Here is a 20,816-nt window from a genome sequence, read left to right on the forward strand (position 1 = left end):
GCATGGTGCGCCTGTGTCTTTGATCTTTTCTCAGAGCTGAAGTGGTTTCTGGCAGCAGGTCTGGATGAGGCACAGGGGTGACAGGAGGGGGAGGGTTGACACGGGGCAGCGCCTGGTGTCACACGCTGGGTTTGGTGTCTGGGGGGCCGTTATCTGTGTGACAGAGGGGGCTCGCTCTGGCCTCCCAAAGGGCCGAGCTCGTGGTGGTGTTGGTAGGTGCTCAGAGTGATGTTCTCATTCTAAACTCCCGCACTGAGTCCTTGTGAGACATACGAAGAAGTGAGATGCCGTCTGTACCACTGCCTGCATTACTGTGGTAATTACCTTCTAATCAAAGTTAGGGTGGTTGGTCTCAACCAAGGACTGGTGTCTTCAAAGGGCATCGCTCCATCCTTGGTCCCGATGCTGCTCCCTGGGCACCGCAACAGCCTCCGCCTGCTCTGGAGAGGCTGAGCAGTCGCGTTGGCCCAGGAGATAATCAGGAACTAACACAAGATGCTGCAGCCTGAGCCAGCTGTGGTAACGTCCATACACGGCACTGACTCATCTCTGAAGCTGCGAGACCAATCAGAGAACCCATATGCAAGTACCTGGTACCTTTTTAGCATCGCCTGTTCCTAATAAAATAGGCGACTTTTTTTTTTTTATATGAAAGAGACAAACTAATTGTCTCCAGCATGTTCAGAGCAACAGTTCTGCTATAAACAACTTTTTTTTTTTAAAACTTCACTTACCAGCATGTGTTTAAATAAAAAACCAAAATGCTAGAAAGCCCCTGATAAACTACTTAATCCCTAAGACCTCTGCTAGAAATGCCAGGTTTTTAGCAACTGTTTTTAACAGTCAGAAAAGTGTTCTACATTATGTAATACCTTCTACATAGAGGCCAGCCAGAAACCAGGCAAGCAACTCAAAGCTGGGTCTTGCTCTTCTAATCTTTGGTTCAGATTATCTGTACTGATTTCACGATCGGCTTCTGCACCCGGATTCCGTGTGGGAGCAGCTCTGGAAGGTGCATGCAAGCAATTATTTTTGCACCTCAGAATTAAAAGAAAGTCTAAATATTTTTGTGCAGACGGTGATTAACTATCTTATGAAAGCAAAGTTTCATCTAGAAGCTTGATAGCAAATTTCCCATCCCAGACTTGCAGAAGTTGTAAACAGTTGGCTATTTTATCACTTTTCTGATAGAAGAGTCATCTTCTGTCATAGAGAGAGGGGGATGTAGATGCCTGGTTGTGGCAGCTTGAGAGTGCCTTAATTTAAATATAACAGAATTTCCCTTTACTGAATAATTTACATGCCTGTATGTAAGAGAGGTGTTATAGAGCCTGAGTGAGAGGCAGCATGAAACAAGTTTTTTTGCGGTTGTAAAGCATGTGCCCAGCTGCCTGTTGCACTCCAGCAGCTACAACTACACGAGGCTGCTATGTGCGTGTGCAGAATTTCCTATTCCTGGAGCAGGATACACATGTTGTCTACTGTAATGGGGCTTTGAGCCAGTAGATAAACCCCACGTTATTCATAAGCCCACCTTATTCTATTCAAGCGTAAAAAAAAAAAAAAAAAAAATCATGAGCTACTATTTTTCTTAAGACTACCGTGAAATTGTGCATGATGTCTGCAAACAGCCAATGCTGAGGCATAAGAAGTAGTTTTATTCTTACAGCTCTGGACAGGAGCTCCACGTCTGACCGTCAGCAGTGGTGACCTCAGGCTATTCACTGCCTTTCTGAGCTTGATATTGTCTTTTCTGTAAAAACTAAGAGAGGACTTGCTATTTGCTTTATCTACTATGAGTTTTTCCCAGGCAGCATCTGCTGCTTCCAGCATGAGGTATTAAATCCTGGAAAAAGCTCTTTGCTAAAAGGAAGCTTAAACTTTTTGGGGGGTGCACCGGCCCCATCTGAAGCTCGAGGGCTGCTGGGGAAGGGACTTCGGTGGTGTCTGTGGTTCCTCACTGTCCGAGCCTCTTCCTCTCCCCGTGGCAGATAAACCGAAATGCAAGATGCTGCCCGGGTGGGTTGGCGTGAGCACCGCCCGTGGGTCCCTCTCGTGATCCGGCGAGGGGCTGACTGGCCGAGCAGCGGATGTCGGGGTTGGTGATTCAGATGATGACAGGAAACCAGAAACTGGCTAATGAGCCCCGGAGGAATCGGCTCCAGCGTTGGTGGCTGCGGCCGTGAGATGCAGGAGAGAATGGGACGGACGGGGGAGAGCGGCTGAGGCTCCGGGTAAGGTGGGAGAGGGAGGGATGGGGAGATTGAGGGGGTGTGGGTTTGTGGGAAGGCTGTGGGGGGCAGGTGGGGTGTCCCGTGGGTTTCGGTGAGCTCAGAGACCCTCGGCTAGATCTCAATGACGCTGTTAAAGAGGGTTCAAGGTCATCCCTGCAAGACCCCTCTGAAAGCAACGCACTGGGTGTTACTCCTCACCGCTACTCATGGCCACCACCTGACACGTTCCGAGGTAAGAAAATTGCCAAATTTATCTTCTCAGAGGCGCTTACACCCCTCTGAACCCAACAGGAGGGTCTGTCCCACACAGTCTGGGTTGACCGTTTTACGATACTGTTCTTTACATCTCCCCACCCCATCTGCTGAGGGCAGCATAGCTTTTTAAAGTTATATTATTTCTGTGTTCACATCTACTAAAACATTCTGGAAGATTCAGGCTGAGCTGAGCCACTCTCATCCCAAATCTGTTCGGTCCAGCTTCTGGCTCTTGTTCATAGCTGCTGGGACCGCTGCAGCCCACGCTGTTTCCCCCGCCAAAGCCTAATCCTAGGAAATACCTGATTTTTAATTATGCTTTCTGGGTTTTACATCAGCTTCAGGGCTGAATGGCATCGTGTATATGGATGTATTTATTTTACTGCATATAAGTGCTTGAAATTGCGGATCCGAGGTAGAAAAGAGCTTTGTCTTTGCATCATTTTGCTCTTGTGATCGATGTTCAGTGTAATATGGGCCATGAGGCAGACACTTTAGCAAAACAGGGTAATTATGGGATAATCTTGTGTGATATTGGCTCGTTTTCATTGCTCTGGACTAAATAGGAGTGCGTAGTTACATACACGTGGGTTGCCTCTATCTCTAATTCCTAATGCAGCATCTCACGGGGCTCCGCAGCAGTGGGAATGATGCTGCGCGGATTTGTTGCTGCCTGAAACAGAGAAACGTAAGGACAAATACAAGAGATCTCTGTAAATTACCTCCTTTTGCTGGCACGCTGGTTGTGATTAGGATTTGGCACTGTATTTTCCACCTGAGGTTTTTTTAAAGCATTTTACGAAGTGACAGTCTCTGTGAAAATTGATTTGTCCATTCCAATTTTCCCTCTTGTCCGATGTTCTACCAAAATGCATCTCCTGCTCCCCTGGCATAAAATAAAGCATGGTCTGCTTGAATAGCTGTATGAAACCAGACTTTATCTGTGCTGTAGCAGCTTTCCTAAGAAAATTTACAGAGGCATAAAATCTGGGAGGAAAGGGGCTGTGCAGAGCTCTGGAAAGGAGCTTTTCTAGAGGCTCCGTGCTGGTCATTGAAGTGGTTCCAACCACAGGAGCTTCCTTGGTCTGAGACTTTAATTTCTAAATTGATGGGACTTTCTGCAGCAATCTGTGCAACGCAGACAAACAGAAAGCAGCGTTTCTTTTCTTAGAAATGTTAGAGACATTGAGTCAAGCTGAATATTGCATCTGTTCAACAAGTCTGTGCGCTAAATTTCGTATGGTGAGGCTTTAAATAAACTCTCCACTTTATATTTCATGCCGGTGACTCATCCGATCTCTTTGAATTAGCCTTAATTTATTTCAAACTGGTGCAGACCACAAAACTTTCTGAAAGAGAAAGGAGAAGACTCTTTTAATTTTGCCTTTTGGTTATTTTTTTTTTTACAAATACGTTGAGCACATGACCTAACCCACCAATTTCGGTCTTTCTCTTGCAATGTGAGCTCGGGGGGTGGGCTTGATATCTGCGAAGGGCTAAAATGATTTCATCAGAAATGATCCTACAGAAAACCAGCCGTTTTCACCAATTCCACATCAACGCATTCTTCACTCTCCTGGATTTTGGGCACAAAGTACATTTTGAGCACTCTTAAAGGGTTTTTAGGTGAGCGTTTTGCCTCTGCTGCTGCTGTTGGAAAATTCTTCTAGACTTTCCATCCATGAGAAATTTTATTTCAAGCCTGTGTGTATCCAGCTTATACCCACTCATGTTATAAGCCAGTATTGTCTTATTTAAATTTAAAGCGCTTTTCTCACTTTGGTGAGATGGATTGACAGTGAATGTCCGTGTGCTCTCACTCTCTGCTTTAGTAGACTTAAAAGTGAGAGACCTTTCAATTTTCCCTGATTAAAAGAAAAAGCAACTCTCCTTCCCTTGGCTGTTTGTAGCAAGCCCTGTTACTGGCTTTAATCCTTAATTTAGGACTAGAAACCTTCCACAGCAGCAGCCGGGCTAATAAGACCTAGCGTGTACAGACTGGATGATCTTTTCCAAGTTTGTTAATTCTTCCCATTAAAAAAAATTTTTTTGCTTCTTTGATTGCACTTTGTTCTCCCTGGAATTGCTTGTTGGGAGCAGTTTGTGGGGCCACGGCGCTTGGGCAGCGCTCGCCACGGCCTCTTCGTGTGAGGAGAAACTTCTGCCGGCGCAAAAAGGGGAAAAAAAACCATATAAAAGGAGAACAGAGAAGTGTGTAAAGACAACAGGGTGTCTTGCCGCACTCTGAATTTTACTCCCGAAGAGCTGAAGCTAGATGAGAACTGGTTTTCTCCCCGTCTTTGAATGTAGCATCTTGAAAACAAGGCTGGTCAGCACGTAGTTAACTCCATACGTATATGTGATATATTCTGATATACTCAGGGCTCAGCACAGCCCTCAGTGGCTCCAGCCCCCTTATTCTCCGCGCCGTCTCCCAAGGCGGAGAGCAGGGAAAGCACGTTCAGCCTTCCAAATATTTTATTTATATCCCGCCAGCCATAAGTGCCTCCAGCCTTCTGCTTGTCATAAATCTGTTCATCACCTTCTTCCGTCAGCTCCTTATGGGAGGAGGTTTTGTACCAACAGAAAGGATTCCCGTGGACTTGGGTGTTTGGCGAATATAAATTATAACCTTGGGGCTGGTGTTGTGCTTGTGGCTCGGTGCCCATAGGAGCTTTCACTGCGGGGTTGCTGTGATGGGGATGGGATGTGGGGTGCCCTGTTCAGCCCCTGCAAATAACCACCTTTTGTGTTGCTGTCGAGTGAGGGGCTCGGCAGCAGCGGGGGTTTGCTGCGTTACTGCCCGGCTGCAGAAATAAAACCGGCTCTAGAAGGGAGATGGCGGCCTGGCCTACAAAGGTACAAACTAGGTCAGTGCTGTCAGGCGCCTTCAGCTCTGCCTTGCCTTTAAAAAAAGCAAACACCACAACAATAACCAAATTCCCCCACAAACCAAGCAGCAATGTTACAGGCCTTTGTATAACTGATTTTGGTCTCCAGCATCGGGCCAGCTTCCCTCAGCTGCCTCTTGCAGATGCTTTAGGGATGATCCACAGCTCATGGTTTCCATGGGGGATGCTGAGCCAAGGAAAAATGATGTGAGAAACCACATGTTTTTGACCAGGCTCTGTCCCTGGTGTCCCAGCAGCCTGGGGGTGCTGGTCCTGCAGCTTCGGGGTGGGCCCATGGTGGTCTAGACACGCTGTTAATTTAAAATATCTCATCCCAGCTTCTTCAGAAAGTGCTGCGAGAAATTCTGCAGGGAAAGAGCGCTCTGCTCTGGAGGAGAAACGGCGGGGCTGGGGCTTTCCTTCCCCTGCCCCATGCCGATTTACACAACAATTTAAATCGTGCCCTGGTAATTAGGACACTGGTGTAAAACTGGGACTCCAAAGCCAAACCGGACTGCAAACCTCCCGCCGGCATCCTCGGTCACACAGGCGCGAGGATGTTGCTCAGCACCGAGGGAAAGGGAAATGTTCTTTATTCCACTTCACGCAACCAGAGGCAGAAGGTGCTGAGTGGGGCAGAATTCAGCTTCTATTTTCTATCGTCTGATATTGGTATTTACTTAATTGGTTTTAATTATTTTATTATGTATATATTCCCTTCCTCCAATTCACAGGCTTGAATTGTAATAAGGGACAGCCAGGTTAGGTGGTCAGAAAGCTTCTTACCAAGCAGAGTGACGACACACTGGCCTTTGGCAAGTTGAAGCATCTCCATCCCTAGGGGCCAAAGGAGAAGTTTATTAAAAACAAAAATAAATTAAAATAATCCATATGTAAAGAAAATCTGGCCCTGGGGAACAGGAATGGGCTAAACAGTCTGTCCTGCACCCAGCAGACTGTTTTCTGTGATGTTTATAGAATGTTTTGTATTTTAAAGGAAGAAACTGATTCTAAATCATGCTGATTATTACAAAATGTTAGCTGCTGTTTGTGGAAGAGCCTGTCATGGAAAGGAGGGGAAGAGCCTGTGTCCGAGCCAGCTCAATGCAGGAAAAAGTGTGGGGAATTTAACATTTAAATAATTCCGTGCTGCAGGGGAATAACCAGAGAGCCTTGGCAGCTTTGAATATTTTGAAGTGCCTCTCTTTTTGTCTTCTATTCTGGATATTCAAAAATAGTATCTGTTGACAATTGTGATGGCAACGTGGCTTATGGGATTGGGAATTAGTAAATCCAAGTGTGTTTTTCCGCTTTGTTCCTGAGGGGAAGCCTGGGAACCTCTTCTCTCTCCCCACGGTGAAATTGGGGTTCAGCTCTGGGGGGTGCTGAGGTCTTGCTGGAGCTGGAAGCGTGTGGGCAGCGGAGCAGTGTGGGGAGAGGGAATCACAGAGTCATAGAATCGTAGAATCGTGTTGGTTGGAAGAGACCCTTGAGATCATAGAGTCCAACCATAACTTAAATCTAGCACTAAACCACGTCCCTAAGAGCCTCATCTCTGCGTTCTGTTCAACCCCTCCAGGGATGGTGACTCCACCACCACCCTGGGCAGCCTCTTCCAGTGCTTCACAACCCTTTCCTTGAAGAATTTTTTCCTACTATCCAATCTGAACTTCCCCTGGTGCAACTTGAGGCCGTTTCCTCCTATTGCCTCTGCCACCCCGTAAGAGAACCCTGAAGCCTTTTCTGCATCCTCCGCAAACGCCCGGCTCTCTGGGGACACAAAGGCAAACAGGACGCGGCTCTTTGGGGGTACTGGCTTCCCGAGGGGCCCCTGATGCTCAGGGTGTTCTCAGGGGTCCCGCTGTGTTTCAGGCTGGACGCGGCCGGGCCATGGGGCAGCTGGAGCTGCTGTGGGCAGCCGCCGCGCTGATGCTGCTCGGGGCCATCGTCAGCCTCTGCGTCAAGTGCCAGCTCTCCGGTAAGGTCCTGCCGCCGTCCCCGGGCTGGGGGGTGATGCTGGGCAGACCCGTTCCTCTTGGGATGTCCCCTCTGGGTGGTTTGGTCCTGCTCAGCCACGGGCTGACTTGGGGAGTTTTATCCTCGCGGGGATGCTCCCAGCAGCTCCCGCGGGGAAGGGGCTCTGCTGGTGGCCAGGGAGCTGCTGGGGGGTGGGAAGGACCCCCCAACCCCGCTCACCCCTTCCCTGGGGTGGATGCAACCCCATGGGCTGCAGAACCCCCTCTGTGGGCACTTTGGGGCATTCCACACTTCCAGATGCACAAGTTGTGCGGGGGCTCTGGGAGATGGGCAGGAGGAAGGCAGGCGAGAAAGGAAAGGCTGGCGGATGTACAATGTATTCATATATGCATTAAATACAAAGAGGGGGCAAGCGCCTGCCCCAGGAGGTTTCGATCCCACCTCTGAGCACTGGGTGAGTTTTGCTGGGAGATGGAGGCTGCAGAGTGGGGTTTTGGGGACAGCAATGGCTTGCTTGCTTTGTGGTGTCTGAGACAAATGTTACACTTTAGACACGGTTTAAAAAAAAAAAATCAAAACCATATCACAACTGCTGCTCGCTGTGTCAGCCGTCCTCTTGTGCTCGCCGTTGAAGAAGTTTTGTGAATGTGTTTTATTGGTCTTTCCGATATTTAACTCCCAAAATCTCCTTTTTTTTCCTTCTCTTCCAGCCACCAAGCGAAAGAAGCAGCAGAGTGAGCGGAGGAGTCAGTAAGTTGCTTTTCACAGTCATTTCACAATCATGTTTCTCCCCTAAACAGCTCACCCAGGGTGAGACCCTGGCCAGAACCAGACCCACTCCACGTCCCGCAGCCAAAATCTGGATTTATTTAAAATACAATAATCCCAGAATAGAGCATGCAGAGCAGCGTACCCCAGTCCAGGGCACTGCGGAGGGGGTAATGGCTTTACAAAGAATAATCCAAAATGAAACTGATGCTCTGAACGCGAGACCTGTGAGTCACTAGTCAGAAAAACTTCCAACTTCCAAAACTTCTGCAAGTCCTTGTCCTGTCCCGTTGTGCACTGAGGTGGGGCGGGGAGGTTGGTAACTCCATAAACCAGACCCTGCCTTTGGTTGGTGCTGCTGGGACCCCGTGCCAGAGCAACCACTGACCCGCAGCGAAGGAAATGCCTTGTACACACACGCACACCCCCTTATTTCCTTCAGCAACAGACAAACCACAGCTAAATGATATCAAGACAAAATAAAAAGCTGACTTGTAACCTTTGGTGTAGGAACAAACGTGGTGCAAAGGGGCTCTGCAAAGGTCTCCATGGGGTTGGGGTGTTTGGTTCTGCCCCACTGCCTTTGGTGTGGTCCATCAGCGACCGAGGGAAAAGCTCCATCCCCTGTGCGCTCGTACTGAATCCTCCCGACTCCTTGAAATTTATACCTCGATGAGGTCATTTGCCTTCAGGCTCATGGTATGGTGTGCCCTTTTTAGCGATCTGGTTTTGGTTAGTTAGGGCTTTTTGCAAGCAGAGTGGTTTAACTCTACATTTGCAGACTTTGCAGTGAGGTCCTTTGCCCGACGCCTCTTCTTGCCGGCCCTGTGCTGTGACACCGGCTTGGGACGGGGAGGTGACCCGAATAAAGAGGGGGAAGGGACACTTCTAGAGTCCCAAAATCAGAGTTACTAGGTGCCTGTATGCACTTGCCGTAGAAGAGCTGTTGAATCTTGTGCTCCGAGGAGCAGGTCTCTTGTTAATTAGAAATTAAAGAGGTTATTTGGCATGTACGTTATTTTCATTGTTGATCACGTATGTTATTTTTTTCAGGTTGATGTTAAGGGATGTTGGGAGGGGCAGTGGAGGTGAAGCAGTGGGGTTTGAAGCCATTTAATAGGTGAACACCCAGGTTTTTGTGGGTGAAAATGCTTTTCTGGCTTTAACTGTTGCATAACTTGTCAAAATAGGAATTATCCTAAATGATGCTTTCCTCAAACCTGGGTCCTGCCCTTAGCTGATGTCAGGTGCTCTGCCAATTGTGCATAAGCACCTACTGAGTTTAAAGGGTCTAAGAGGAGTCTGGAAAACTGCTCCCAGCTCATATGGGTCCCGTGTGACACACACCCCCTGGGATTTCACCAAGCCAAGTGCGGAGGCTGTGTTCTCTTCCCTCCACTCATCAAACAAGGAGGTCTCTTGCATCTATTTCCTTTTATTCTGCTGAGGTTTTACCTCTATTTTTTCCAGGTTTGAAAGCCAGCAGGGGTTTGAGGTGATCCGATCCCATTCTAGTGAGTGTGAATGTTGCATGGGGCTCATGCATTGCAGGGTGGGCGTTCTGCGTGCACAAAACAGGGGGGAAAGTAAAAATAAAAGGGTTACCTTGAAGCCAGGTGGTGAAATGATATTAGCTAGAGATTGTTAAAGCCACTTTAGATGCTTCTAGCCATGTGAATTCTGAGCTCGAGGAAAAAAATCTCCTTTTGCATTGGAAATAAATCACCAAAGCAATGTCACCGAAATGCAACACTATATTAAGTCGGGCTCCCCAAACCGTTGTGTTTGCCCTGTGAAAACGCTGCTGTGGGTGAACCCAAATTGACAGGAGTGACTCATCTGTCATCACCCCCTTCTGCTTCCTGCAGCGCGTTGGGTTGGGCGCTGACCTTTTGATTTTTATCCTGAAACGAGCTGCTGGCGGGGTCTGCGTTAAATGTCAGCGTCTGCAGATGGGCTCCGCAGGGATGCTCCTGTCCCTGACACCTATTTCAGCCCCAACACCACAAGACCCTCTGTGAGTCTTGGCCTCAGCCCAGCCTGACCCAAGCTCACAACCTACCGGTGCCTCTCACGGTGTGAAGGGAGGGATGACGAGCTTGAGAAATGTCCCCGAATCAGGGGAATTTGAGGGAAAATAGGAAATAAGGCTGTGGTTGGCGTCGTACCTTCCCCTGGTGCGCATCTGCTCGCTCTGCATTCTGCACAGACACCAGCTGTTCCTCTATTTGTTTCCCGTTTTGGCTATTTCTGTACTTCCGAGGCACGATTTGGAAGCTGGTTTGGGATGCGTTAGAAAAATGCGTGCCATTAGCAGAGAATCCTCTCTGGTGGGTGCCCTGTGCTCACCGAAATATCTGCTGCTGCTGTAATCGTTAATGTCTCGCTTTGTTCTTGGTGCTAGCTACAACCCGAAGGCTGGAACAAATTAAGGAACCTGAAAACTTATCAATAGCAAGGTAGGTAAAAAAACCAACCAACCAAAAAACAAACAAAAAAACCCCACCAAAACCAACACCCACATGGCTTTATGGCCAAGGTTGGATGAAGTTCACCCAACATTCATGAATGTTCAGGATTTGGGACTGGGTTCTTGACCCAAAAGTTGGGGCTTGGGCTATACTTAATTTATTGATGGTCAATAGTGGGTTTAGACTTTTTCTGGATTTTCTTCAGTCTTGCTGCATTCTGCTGGCAAGCATTTAAATCAAACCCGAGGGAATGAGCTGTGGCTGTCCATAATAGCTACATCATGAAAAAAAGAAACGGCCATTCTCTGCTTATAAGCAGTTTGACACAAGAAATCTCCTTCTCCCCATCACCAAAACCCCCAAGAACTACAGGACCACAATAACTCTGCTGCAGTATTCAGGCACGGCTATTTCCATCTTGGAATTTGACCCCAAACTCTTCATTTTGTATTCCTTGATGTATTTCTTCTATAAACTCACAGGGAGGTTTCACAGATGCTCCTGCTGGCTCAGTCATTGCTGTGGTTTGTAACCCCTGGTACGGTTTGCTCAGACCTGGGACTTCTGTTCCCTTTTTTCTCCTCCAGGAACATCACCAAGGAGCTCGGTGCCTCCCGCCGTGCTGGATACGGTGAGCATCTCCCCCGGGATAGGCGTCGGTTCAATGCTCTCTGCATCCACATGGCCATGGGATGGCCACACAATTCATAAATGGGGATGTTGCAAATCTCGGCTTGTTTGTGCAGGTGTCTGCTGGGGGCTCCCACCAATTTTGGGAAGACAAAGCCTCTGAGAGGCTGTTTACTCACTGCTGTTACGCCAGGCAGAGCACAGGGTGGGGTTATCCTGGAAACAAGCTGGGCAATCATAAAATTCACTCCTGTTTATTAGCACCTACTCATACTTGTGGCTGGTCTACGCAGTGACAATAAGAACTGGCCTGGATCTGAGCTTAAAATCCAGTGTTTGTCCTGCTACAGCTGACCAGTCCTGGACAGATTATTTAAAATGTCACCCCTGTCCCTCCCACCACCTCTTTCCGGGGTGTGCAGCCCTGCAGCCGTGTCCCCCAGCCCCGAGCAAACACTGAGCGGGAGCAGAGATGCTGATGCCACAGCTTTTGGTGGCTTCATCATCAAATGCCTCCCGTCACTCAGCCTGAGCTAACGTGACCCTCGGCTTTTCCCCAGGGAGCAGGACCGAGTCCAGGTATCAGAATTTCCTGACAGGTAAATGCTGCAGCCGCACGCTGGGGCTGGGGGAGGGAAGGCTGCCCAGGCGATGGGAGGTGACCGGAGACAAGAACCAGCGGGGAACACACAGGCAGCAACACTGCAGCTGGCAGAGCTCCGGCATGGTTAATTTAGCGATTGCTTTATAAGAAATTTAGTGATTGCTTTAAGCCACACACTGATCTGATTAATGGCCAGAGCGGATGGGGATGGGATGCTGGTGAGCCTCCAGCTCCCTCCCGGCTGGTGCTCACCCTAAGAGGATTAATGGCACGTAGGGCTGTGCTCTCCCTCCCCAAACCAGGGAGGATATTCCGATTCTCCCTGCCAGCTGGCAGCATCTGTGTGTGAGAAGTGGTGAGCCCTGGTTTTCTCGGGGTCTGGGGTGGGTTGGGGATGCCTCCCCCTGCTCCAGCCCCCCGGCTCTGCTTGCGGATGGGCTCTGGGGCTGTGCTGGGGCTTTCTGGCTGCGGGAGACATCTGCTACGGCTGTGCCCAGGGAACTTCTCCGGCTGTGCTTTGGGATGGCGGTTTGGGTTTATGCAGTGGTGTGGTGTGCTGACGGCAAACCCTTTGTGCCTGCAGAGGACTGCCTGCGAGGGGACGCTGCCTACGTGTAAGTAGCTGCTCACTGCCCACCAGAGCTGTACTGGTCCCAGTTTGGTCCTGGCTCTCTGGTAGCTGTGGAGCCTGGGCTGCCTCTGGCAGGGGGAGCTGACGGCGGCTGCTCTTCCCGCAGGGAGCCCATTGCTCTGGATTACTACAACCATGCCCGGTTCTTCACGCCACCCAACGGTAAGGTCTCCACATGAGTGAGACAGGTTTCTGCTCCTGTTCCAGGGCTGCAGGGAGCTCACAAGACTTTTCTTGCTGAGATCTGTGTGTTATTGCCGTGTGGCTGGTGCCTGGGGGTTCACCCCTTACCGGAGCCAGCCCTCCCTCCGTTAGCCTTAGGGGCTGCTGTGGAGCTGGTAATTGTGCTTACTGGGTTTTATTGCTCTCCATAAGGAAGGTCTCGGTGCCTCAGGACTGGCTTTGGCCACTGACCCTCGAGTGGCTCCATGGGTCGTGCCGTGGCCGGAGATGCTCCTGGTGCTCCACGGCATGGGGGGCGATGGGGGTCCCGTGGGGTGGCAATTGCACGGTTCGACTGCACTGGAAATGTCTCATCCCTGGGTCAGTGCAGGTTGCCACCAAGACTAATGATTTTTTAGCTGTGTGTTCTGCTGTGGGAGAGAGCCCTCTCCTGCAGGTGCTGAGGGATCTCCCCAGGTCACCTATGCTTCCTTGAGCCCTTTTCCCCTCTTTCTTCTCTCTGCCAGAGAAAGAGGAGGATTCCCATTCCTATCAGAATGTCATCATTGGAGTCTCTCACAGCTCCGACCCGGGTAGGTGTGTTGCTGTTGTGGTTCATGCGTGTCATAGAAAGGTATCTGGAGGTGCAGAGAGGGATGGCGACGTGCTCAGCCAAGGGAAAACCCCTTGTTCACAGGCTCAGCTCTTCCTTCAGCTCTGTGCTGGCAGAGCCGGGGTGCAGGGGCTGCTGCAGGCACCGAGCAGACCTGCAGCATTTCCCCTTTCTGCAGGAAAATGCACGTGGTGACAACTTACTGGCTGAGAACTCACCTCTGTGCTGATCCCTTTCATTAGGAGATCACTGCAGCAGTTTGGGAGCTTTGGTGTCTGCATTGCTTCTCTAGGTCTTTCAGTGTTATTACAGTGTTATTTCAGTGTTACTCCAGACTGTGGTTGTAGCCCCCAGCTCAGGTTTCCCACCACGTCCAGCCCAGTGAGCTGCTGGAGGATGGTGCTGGACCACAGCGTCTGCTTAAGGGCTTCCAGCTTCTGTCCTGGGATGTTGCAAGCAAAATAGGAATTCAAGGTGGTTTCCTTCAGCGACTTAACACAAAGCTTTCTGCACTGTTAGAGCCTGCTCCACTCCTGCCTGGCTTTGTACGGAGCGAATAGAGGAGGCAGGAGCAGGGGGGACTAGTCTGAAATGATTCTATGATCCCCATCCACATCTGCAGATCTCCAGGCACGTGGTCAGGGCCAGAGAAGTGATGAGGCAGGATCAGCAGAGCTGTGGTGGGACGGCAGCTGCCCGGCTGGAAATTCGGCCACGTGTAGGAAGCGGTCGGACTGCGGCGGTGGGAGGGGGGTTTCACAAAGGTCCATTTTTAGTCCACGTGCTCTTCAGCATCATCTTGTCCAAACTCTTCTTAGTCACAGATGACTCTGTAGACTACGAGAACAGCACAGCGATACACATATGGAAACTCCAGCAAGCAGAAGGTACGTTCTCAGCACTTTTTTACTATTTAGGGATGGGGCTCATAGGAAGGATGCCCGTCATGCTAGATCAGAATCAGCCATGCTCAGGGCAGCGCAGCCATTGCCCCCATCTTGAGTTATTTTTTCCTCAATCATCTATGAAAAACACCTAAGGCCACATGCAAATTGCTACACACACTTGTAATTGAACACTGCTGTGATGGGATGGGGTGTTTCCAGCACTCAAAAGGCCACTGTGGAGGTGGCTGTCCCTAAGCCCTGACCACGGGATGCTACAGTAGAATGTTGCTCTTTGTGTCCTATATCTTATGTTCGGAAGTTGCCACGGTGTGAGCTCAGCCTTGTGATCCCCTCTGACGCAGAAATATGCAGCATGCACACCCAGTGGGTCAGCCCGCAACTCCCCTGCAGTAATTGCAGGTGCATATTTCTTAAGCTAACCTTTAAACAGCAGCTTAATCTAACGTGTGGCTTCCTGTGAAGCGTAGGGGGTAGCCTGGCCTGGGAGACAGCGGTGAATGTATACATATATATTGAAGAGCTTTCTGTCTCTGGTGTGGGAGCTGCCTAAGCAAACTGATTCTTGTTATCCTATTTGCACACTCTTTAGATTAAATCTAAGTCCTTCTCTTTCGGCTCTGAAAAGCTGCCCTGGCGTGCTGCACGCAGAGTGTTTGCAAATATTCGGTGACCATTTTGAAGCCCCTTCAAGGCGACTTTGACGCTGTGGCCTGAGGCTTCTCAGCCCCGGCGCAAAAATTCGTTGGCACCGAAAGCTAAATACTGGCAGGATGCGCAGTGTGTCTATGGTGTGCACGTGCTTTTAGATCAACCCGCTCACTGACCAGCGCTTCCCATCCTCGCTCGCAGCTCTGCAGACAGAAAGCCCAGATGATGAGCCAGACTACGTCAACACGACCCCTGTGTCAGGCCCTGCCCCTCTGTCAAAGCAAAGGTAAAAAGAGAGCAAATGGTTGATGTATTTATTTTATGAAATATGATATAGAGGTGGGAGGATTGTGGCAGCGTGGGGAGCAGGAGCAGCCCCGGCATGTCTCTGGCTGGTGCTAAGCTGTGACTAATGCAGACCGTGGATACAAATCTCACAAAGTCCATGTCCCCAGTGCCACCTTCCTCCAACACAAACTCAAAACTGCTTCAGAGCAGCTTCGGGCAGCACCGCTACGTGCTACAGACAGGCACCCCCAAAGCCGTCTGGTAGCTGGCAGGGATTCCCTGGTTCCGCAGAGCCTGCCTGCTCTGCTGCAACCGCACATCCTGCCCCGTTATCAGCAGCACCCCGATGCCGGTAATAAAGCATCACTCAAGGCAAAGCAAAAGCCATCTGCGGAGAGCTGCAGGGAGATTGCACGACGCTGAATTAGTGGGTCATAGAACAGTGTCAGTAAATGCATGGTAACGTATGGAAGAAAAGCAGCCCCAGATATACCAAATGCAGCAACAGGTTCTGTGTTAGGTGTTGCGGCTCAAAATGGGCTCTTGGAGGCTTTGCGGAGAGCTCGCAGCAAACACTGGCTGAGTTCTTGGCAGATGTTTCTCTGTAGATCGCTGGGAAAAGGGCAAGAGGAAAATAAACCACCACTATGCTAGTCTTTACATGCTGGTTAGAGTGTCACCCTGCTCCAGACTACGACTACAACTCCAGCTGGGAGAGGGACTGAGACCAGTATTGCTCCCCTTGTCAGGTTTTTACTCTCTCAGAACCTACAGAGACCCAGCGGGATTGTACTGATGCCACATGCTGGCAGCTCCTGTTACCAGCTTTTATATTCCCCAAACTGTGGGCACTGGTGGTGGGCAGGCCCCCAAAAGCAGATCTTTCTGAAGTTGTCCAAAGCCTTTAAGATTTGTCCCCACCATACAAAGCACAGTCACTCTATTTGTCACATCGCAGCATTTGCTTTGAACTTCAGCAGCCCGTCCCAGCAGCGTTGGCTCTGACAAAGGCTGTGCAGGAGGGGAAGTTGCTTTCTGGTCAAGGATTCAGTGTGTGTCACTTGTGGGACACAAACTGCTTCCCAACATCACACGCGTGTGGTCTGGCTGACAGCAAATACAGCTCAGGCTGGTGATCACCTCTTCCCCTGCCCACAGTCCAGCTCCAGCCGCTGCCGGGATGCAGCTGCACACGGGAAACCTGCTGCTCTGTTTGCCGTTTGTAATGGGGAGGGTGCCCACTGCATTCAGAGCTGTGAGAGGAACAATCAGGGCCCACAGATGCCCAAAATATTTAACAAAGTTGCTGTAATGATGGCATTTCATTTGGTGGAGAGCAATGATCAAAGCAGCACAGGGGCTATCATAAATCCACTGCCCCATGATAAACGATGCTGTGAAGGTAGAAGAGGGAGGAATAGCTGTGCTGCAATTTGGTGATACGGATTTCCTGGGAAAACCTCCAGTCTTAAGCCGACTAAGTGCTATCATGACTGTAGGTGTAAATAGCTTCTAGCAGCCCTGTAAGTAAACTAAAATTGCCAGTGCGCTTTTTGCCATCACAATGATGCCTCTGCTAACAGAGTAATGCTATAAAAGCCTCACGTCCAACCAACAAATGCCAGCACAAGTTCTCCACCAAGGGAGGGTGAATTTGGACTCCTGGCACCTCTGTACCCTCTGTCCAGGGGCATGGCTGGGGCTTCTGCTTAGATGAGGATATTTCGTAGTGTACCTCACTACTTGTCCCTGGAAAGAAAATGAAACAAGCAGCAGAGTTAAGAAATTGAAAGTAGGGATTAAAAGTCAGTGGACTCACTATTTTTTCCCCTTTTATTTCAAGTATTCTGCATAAAGTCTGAAGAAGTCCTTTGCTGAGCTGTAAGAGTGTACACAGGGAGAGGGGAGTCTTTGATGCCTCGGTGAAATCTCTTCTCCAAATTGTGCCCGAGATCGCATCAAAGGGGTGCTGCTGAAAGGAAGAAATGCTCTGCTTAAAATCCCACAGAAGTCCAACTGCAAACCTGCAACTGGAGAAAGTACCGTGCCTGGCAGTGACCATGGGCAAGCTCATTATCCCATCTCGTTTCCCTGCACGTCTGCTTGAGGGAGGATGGCCAGTCCGTGCAATGTTTTCTCCTGTCAAGCACAAAATGAATCTTTAAATTGCTGAGCAGTAATGCAGCCAGCTGCTTAATTTGTCAGGGTGACTCATGCACGATGGTATTAAGACACAGGGATTATGTTCTGATTTAGCTCCTATGTTCTCCTACAGAAGTGGTTTTCTGCAGAAGAGGAACTGGCAGAGGTTGTTTTTAGAACAGCAGTGGCTCTCTGGAGCTGAATGAGATACCAGCCTGTGCACAAAAGCTAAAGACTAAAAAGGATTAAATCCCTGCTTTATCCATGGCTTGTAATTCGCAGTGTCTCTGGCAGTTTTCCTTGTTTTGGTATCTGTTTTATAATGATACGAAGACCCTGCAAGTACTGAGATGGTTCAAGCCACAGCTGCTGACCTCAGAAACTGCGCCAGTCTTTCAGTGTTGCTGGAGGAACATCAGCCCTAAAATGTAACCCTTGTCTCTTGAGCCCTCATGCACAGATTTGGCACCATTGTATCACTTATTTATTAAAGTTGAAAAGCCTCCAAAGAAAATGCGATGTTTTATTATGGTTTGCTATGATGCACATGTATGCACGGTTGGGTAAGACAGAGACAGAAGCACATGAGATGACACAGAATGATGTGTGGGATCTTATGGGGAGAAAATACAGCTCTTTAAAAGCCTTCTCCTCAAAATCAGTTCAGAAAGCTGTGCTTCAAGAAGGGACGCAGCACACAGCCACGTCTTTGGGACTGGTAAGAGTGAGCAGCGAAGTGGAGCTGAGGGTAAGGGAGCTCTGGAGCGGGAGAAGGGGATGTCAGGTGCTTCCTCCTGCAATTGCTGTGGCTGTATTTTTAGCAGAATCGCTGAGACCATGGGTGGCCACTGTTTGTGTAGCTGAAACAGTGGGTGGTTTGAAGTGTGGCTTAGGGGAAGATTTACTTGTGGCTCCTACAAATGCGTTTGTTCCTGCTTCCACAGGACTTTCACAACAGAGAAAACCTAGCGTGCTTAGGGATGTACACGCATGCCGTCAGCTACCGCTCCGCTTTCTGCTTACTTCAGCCCAGCACCTACTCACACCCTCTGGCTTCCTGATGTTTAAATGCTTTGCAAAAAAATTACATGGGTGGGAGACACCAGCTTCCCAGGGAGCCTGGAGTGGACACGGTGACAGCCACAAATGGGCAAGGAATGGAGGAGATGCCTTCGTTACTGAAACAGTGTTCCTGGCCCTCGCAGGGCCATGACATTGTCACCCTTGGTGATTAACTCAGCACCTGAACAAGCTCCCACTCTCCGTGAAGTGCTGCAGACTGTGGATTTTTTTGCTGAAGGGGAAGGGCGAGCCCTGTTCTCAATGATGTGAGGGATGTTATACCTACTGGTGATTCATCTCTTAATTAAATGATTAGGAGAAGATTAGCAGCAGTAAAACATCCTTGGCACAGACTAATAGATCCAGCCAGAGAACTCCCACAAAGTTCTAGCTGTTAGGTGACTGTGCAGCCAAAACATTAAAATACAAGATTTTTATTGCTTTCCTCACTAAGCAGGGAGGCGGATTAGACCAATTACATTTTCCTGGTGTAAGGTTCCTCCACTGCCAAAAGCTGAGTTTGAAAGTTGTGGAGCTGAAGCAGGCAGGGCAGGAGCTGGAAATGGATAATCTTCCCTCCTTTGTGGGAGTCTGAGCAAATCCCCCTGTCACAGCTCTCCAGAACAGCCAGCTGTAGAGAGGGGTAAATCTTTCTCAGCTTTACAAAGCTCCTGAAGCAGTTCTCAGTGAGCTCGTTATGCTGGAAGATATCCAGGGTCTGTTACAGGAACTCTCATCAATGTTATTACAGTCTTGTTCTGAAACACCTTATGGTTTTTCTTTGCAGTGGGTGAGTACATATTTGTGTGTTCACTGGTGCACTGTCCTTTCAAGACTCGTTTTTAGGTGTGCCAGGATTTCTGGTGCTCAACCAAAATTGCCAGATCCCGTGTTGTCTGAACATCATGCAAGGAGAAAGGACATCCCCCCTGGGTCTGTGTATCTCTTTCCTCACATTAGGTAGGCAGCCAAGTGAGCAATTTGCTTCCTGTTTTCAACTTAAGACGCATTAGAAAAGTAGTTTTGGCACCACTGGCGTGGCTCGGAAATGGAGCTGGAAAGCTCCACACTGCGCAACCACCTTTGGTACAACTGGCTGCATTGGTGGCCTCTTGGACCGACGCTATTCCTCTTTAAAGTAAGTATGATGATGTCTCCCAGTGCTGGAGAGAATTAGCCTGGGAGAGTCTGCTCTGAACTGGAGCTGTGAAAAGCAGCTACTGACTAGAGTTGAGAAGAAAATCACTTAAACCAGGTAGGAGCAGGAACTTCTGTGTTTCTCACCCTTCTGCTGGCACCAACACAGCAAACTGGAGGATGCACGGGTAGGTACATCAGGGGGTAAGGACCAGCTTTACTCCTCCTAACCCCACATGTGCTATTTTTTGAAACTTGCACTGTAACACCTCTTCCTTCCCCATTCAGCACTGAGCAGATTTAACTCCAAAGCAAAAACAGAGTAGGCTGGTTGTGATGTACAGCCAAAGGAAAATTAACCTACTCTTAATTTAAATGTGCCTTATTTAAGCTTTGAGGGATAAAAGCTGTGGTGCTGTAGAGCACTCGGCTGCTTAAGCCCCTTAACATAATACTAAATTATTTGTATATTTAACAGTGTTTGTGCTAGTAGTGACAATTCACTGGCTGGGAATCGAAAGGTAAGCTCAATAAATATCTAGTGAAGGAAGAATGTACTTTGAGTATTATCACTATTCTATGAGCTATTTGCTTTATTCTATTTGGGAGCAAGCTCAAATGTGTCTGCGCTTTAGCTGTCAATTAACATGCTCTCCTGCACTTTCAACACAAAAGGCTTGTCTTCAGGCACCAGTGACGTGCACCTCTACCATGCTTTGTTTGACTGCTATAAACAGAACGTACTTAATTATATTAAGATTGCTCTGCTTGGAGACACACATCTCGCATCTGATATGGAGGTGGTCAAATTCATTTATATTTGCTTTCACTCTGCTTTTCACCCTTTATTGCTCACCCGCACCAGTAAGGTGGTTTCCAGAACTGAGCAGACAGGAAAGCATGATGCTGTAGCTTTATGGTATGCTGCAACTGTAGTAAATTGACTTTACCTAACATGGACAAGCAAGAACAGAAAAGGCAACTCAAATGCAGAGCATCCCAGAATTTGGTAAATTTTGTAAAGAAATACCCAAAATAAATAGCTGGCACCATTAAGAAATGTGTAATATTTCTTCTGTATATGTTTAGTGAAAATAAATTCCTTACCGACAGCATCCAGGAGTGGCACCTGCTCAGCATGCCTCAATTCTAATTTCCTTAAATGCCTTATTTTGTCCAAAAATTTTTCCTTCTTGCTCTCATCAGGACCACCACTCATGACCAGGCTTGGGATGTAATCACTAACAACATGATTCAATTTTTGTTTCTCCTGCTCTTACATCTCAGTACCAGACATAAGCAGTTTTGTTGAGTGCACTAGACAGACCTTATCACTCTGGACTGTCGCAGCCCTCTCTTCTACCTCGCTTATACAACAGGCGAGCGTTCTTGGGG

At 48.9% G+C, this 20,816-nt stretch overlaps 1 protein-coding gene across 2 annotated transcripts; it reads left to right on the top strand.

Annotated features, from left to right (window-relative positions):
• Positions 1-2,128: 2,128 nt before the first annotated feature.
• Positions 2,129-17,201, top strand: LAT2 (linker for activation of T cells family member 2). 2 transcript variants are annotated; one of them, XM_065647268.1, is made up of 13 exons: positions 2,129-2,234; positions 7,253-7,358; positions 8,068-8,107; positions 9,596-9,639; positions 10,530-10,584; positions 11,079-11,227; positions 11,787-11,825; positions 12,414-12,444; positions 12,568-12,623; positions 13,151-13,216; positions 14,055-14,123; positions 14,994-15,078; positions 16,924-17,201. In XM_065647268.1, the coding sequence occupies exons 2-13, from the start codon at positions 7,271-7,273 to the stop codon at positions 16,940-16,942; spliced, it is 741 nt and encodes a 246-aa protein (XP_065503340.1). In that variant the 5' UTR covers positions 2,129-2,234; positions 7,253-7,270; the 3' UTR covers positions 16,943-17,201. The 2 variants fall into 2 exon arrangements, with proteins under 2 accessions (XP_065503340.1, XP_065503341.1); XM_065647269.1 differs by having other exon boundaries at positions 11,184-11,227.
• The last annotated feature ends 3,615 nt before the right edge of the window (positions 17,202-20,816 follow it).

This window comes from Caloenas nicobarica, chromosome 17 (assembly GCF_036013445.1).
Source record: "Caloenas nicobarica isolate bCalNic1 chromosome 17, bCalNic1.hap1, whole genome shotgun sequence".
NCBI lineage: Eukaryota > Metazoa > Chordata > Aves > Columbiformes > Columbidae > Caloenas > Caloenas nicobarica.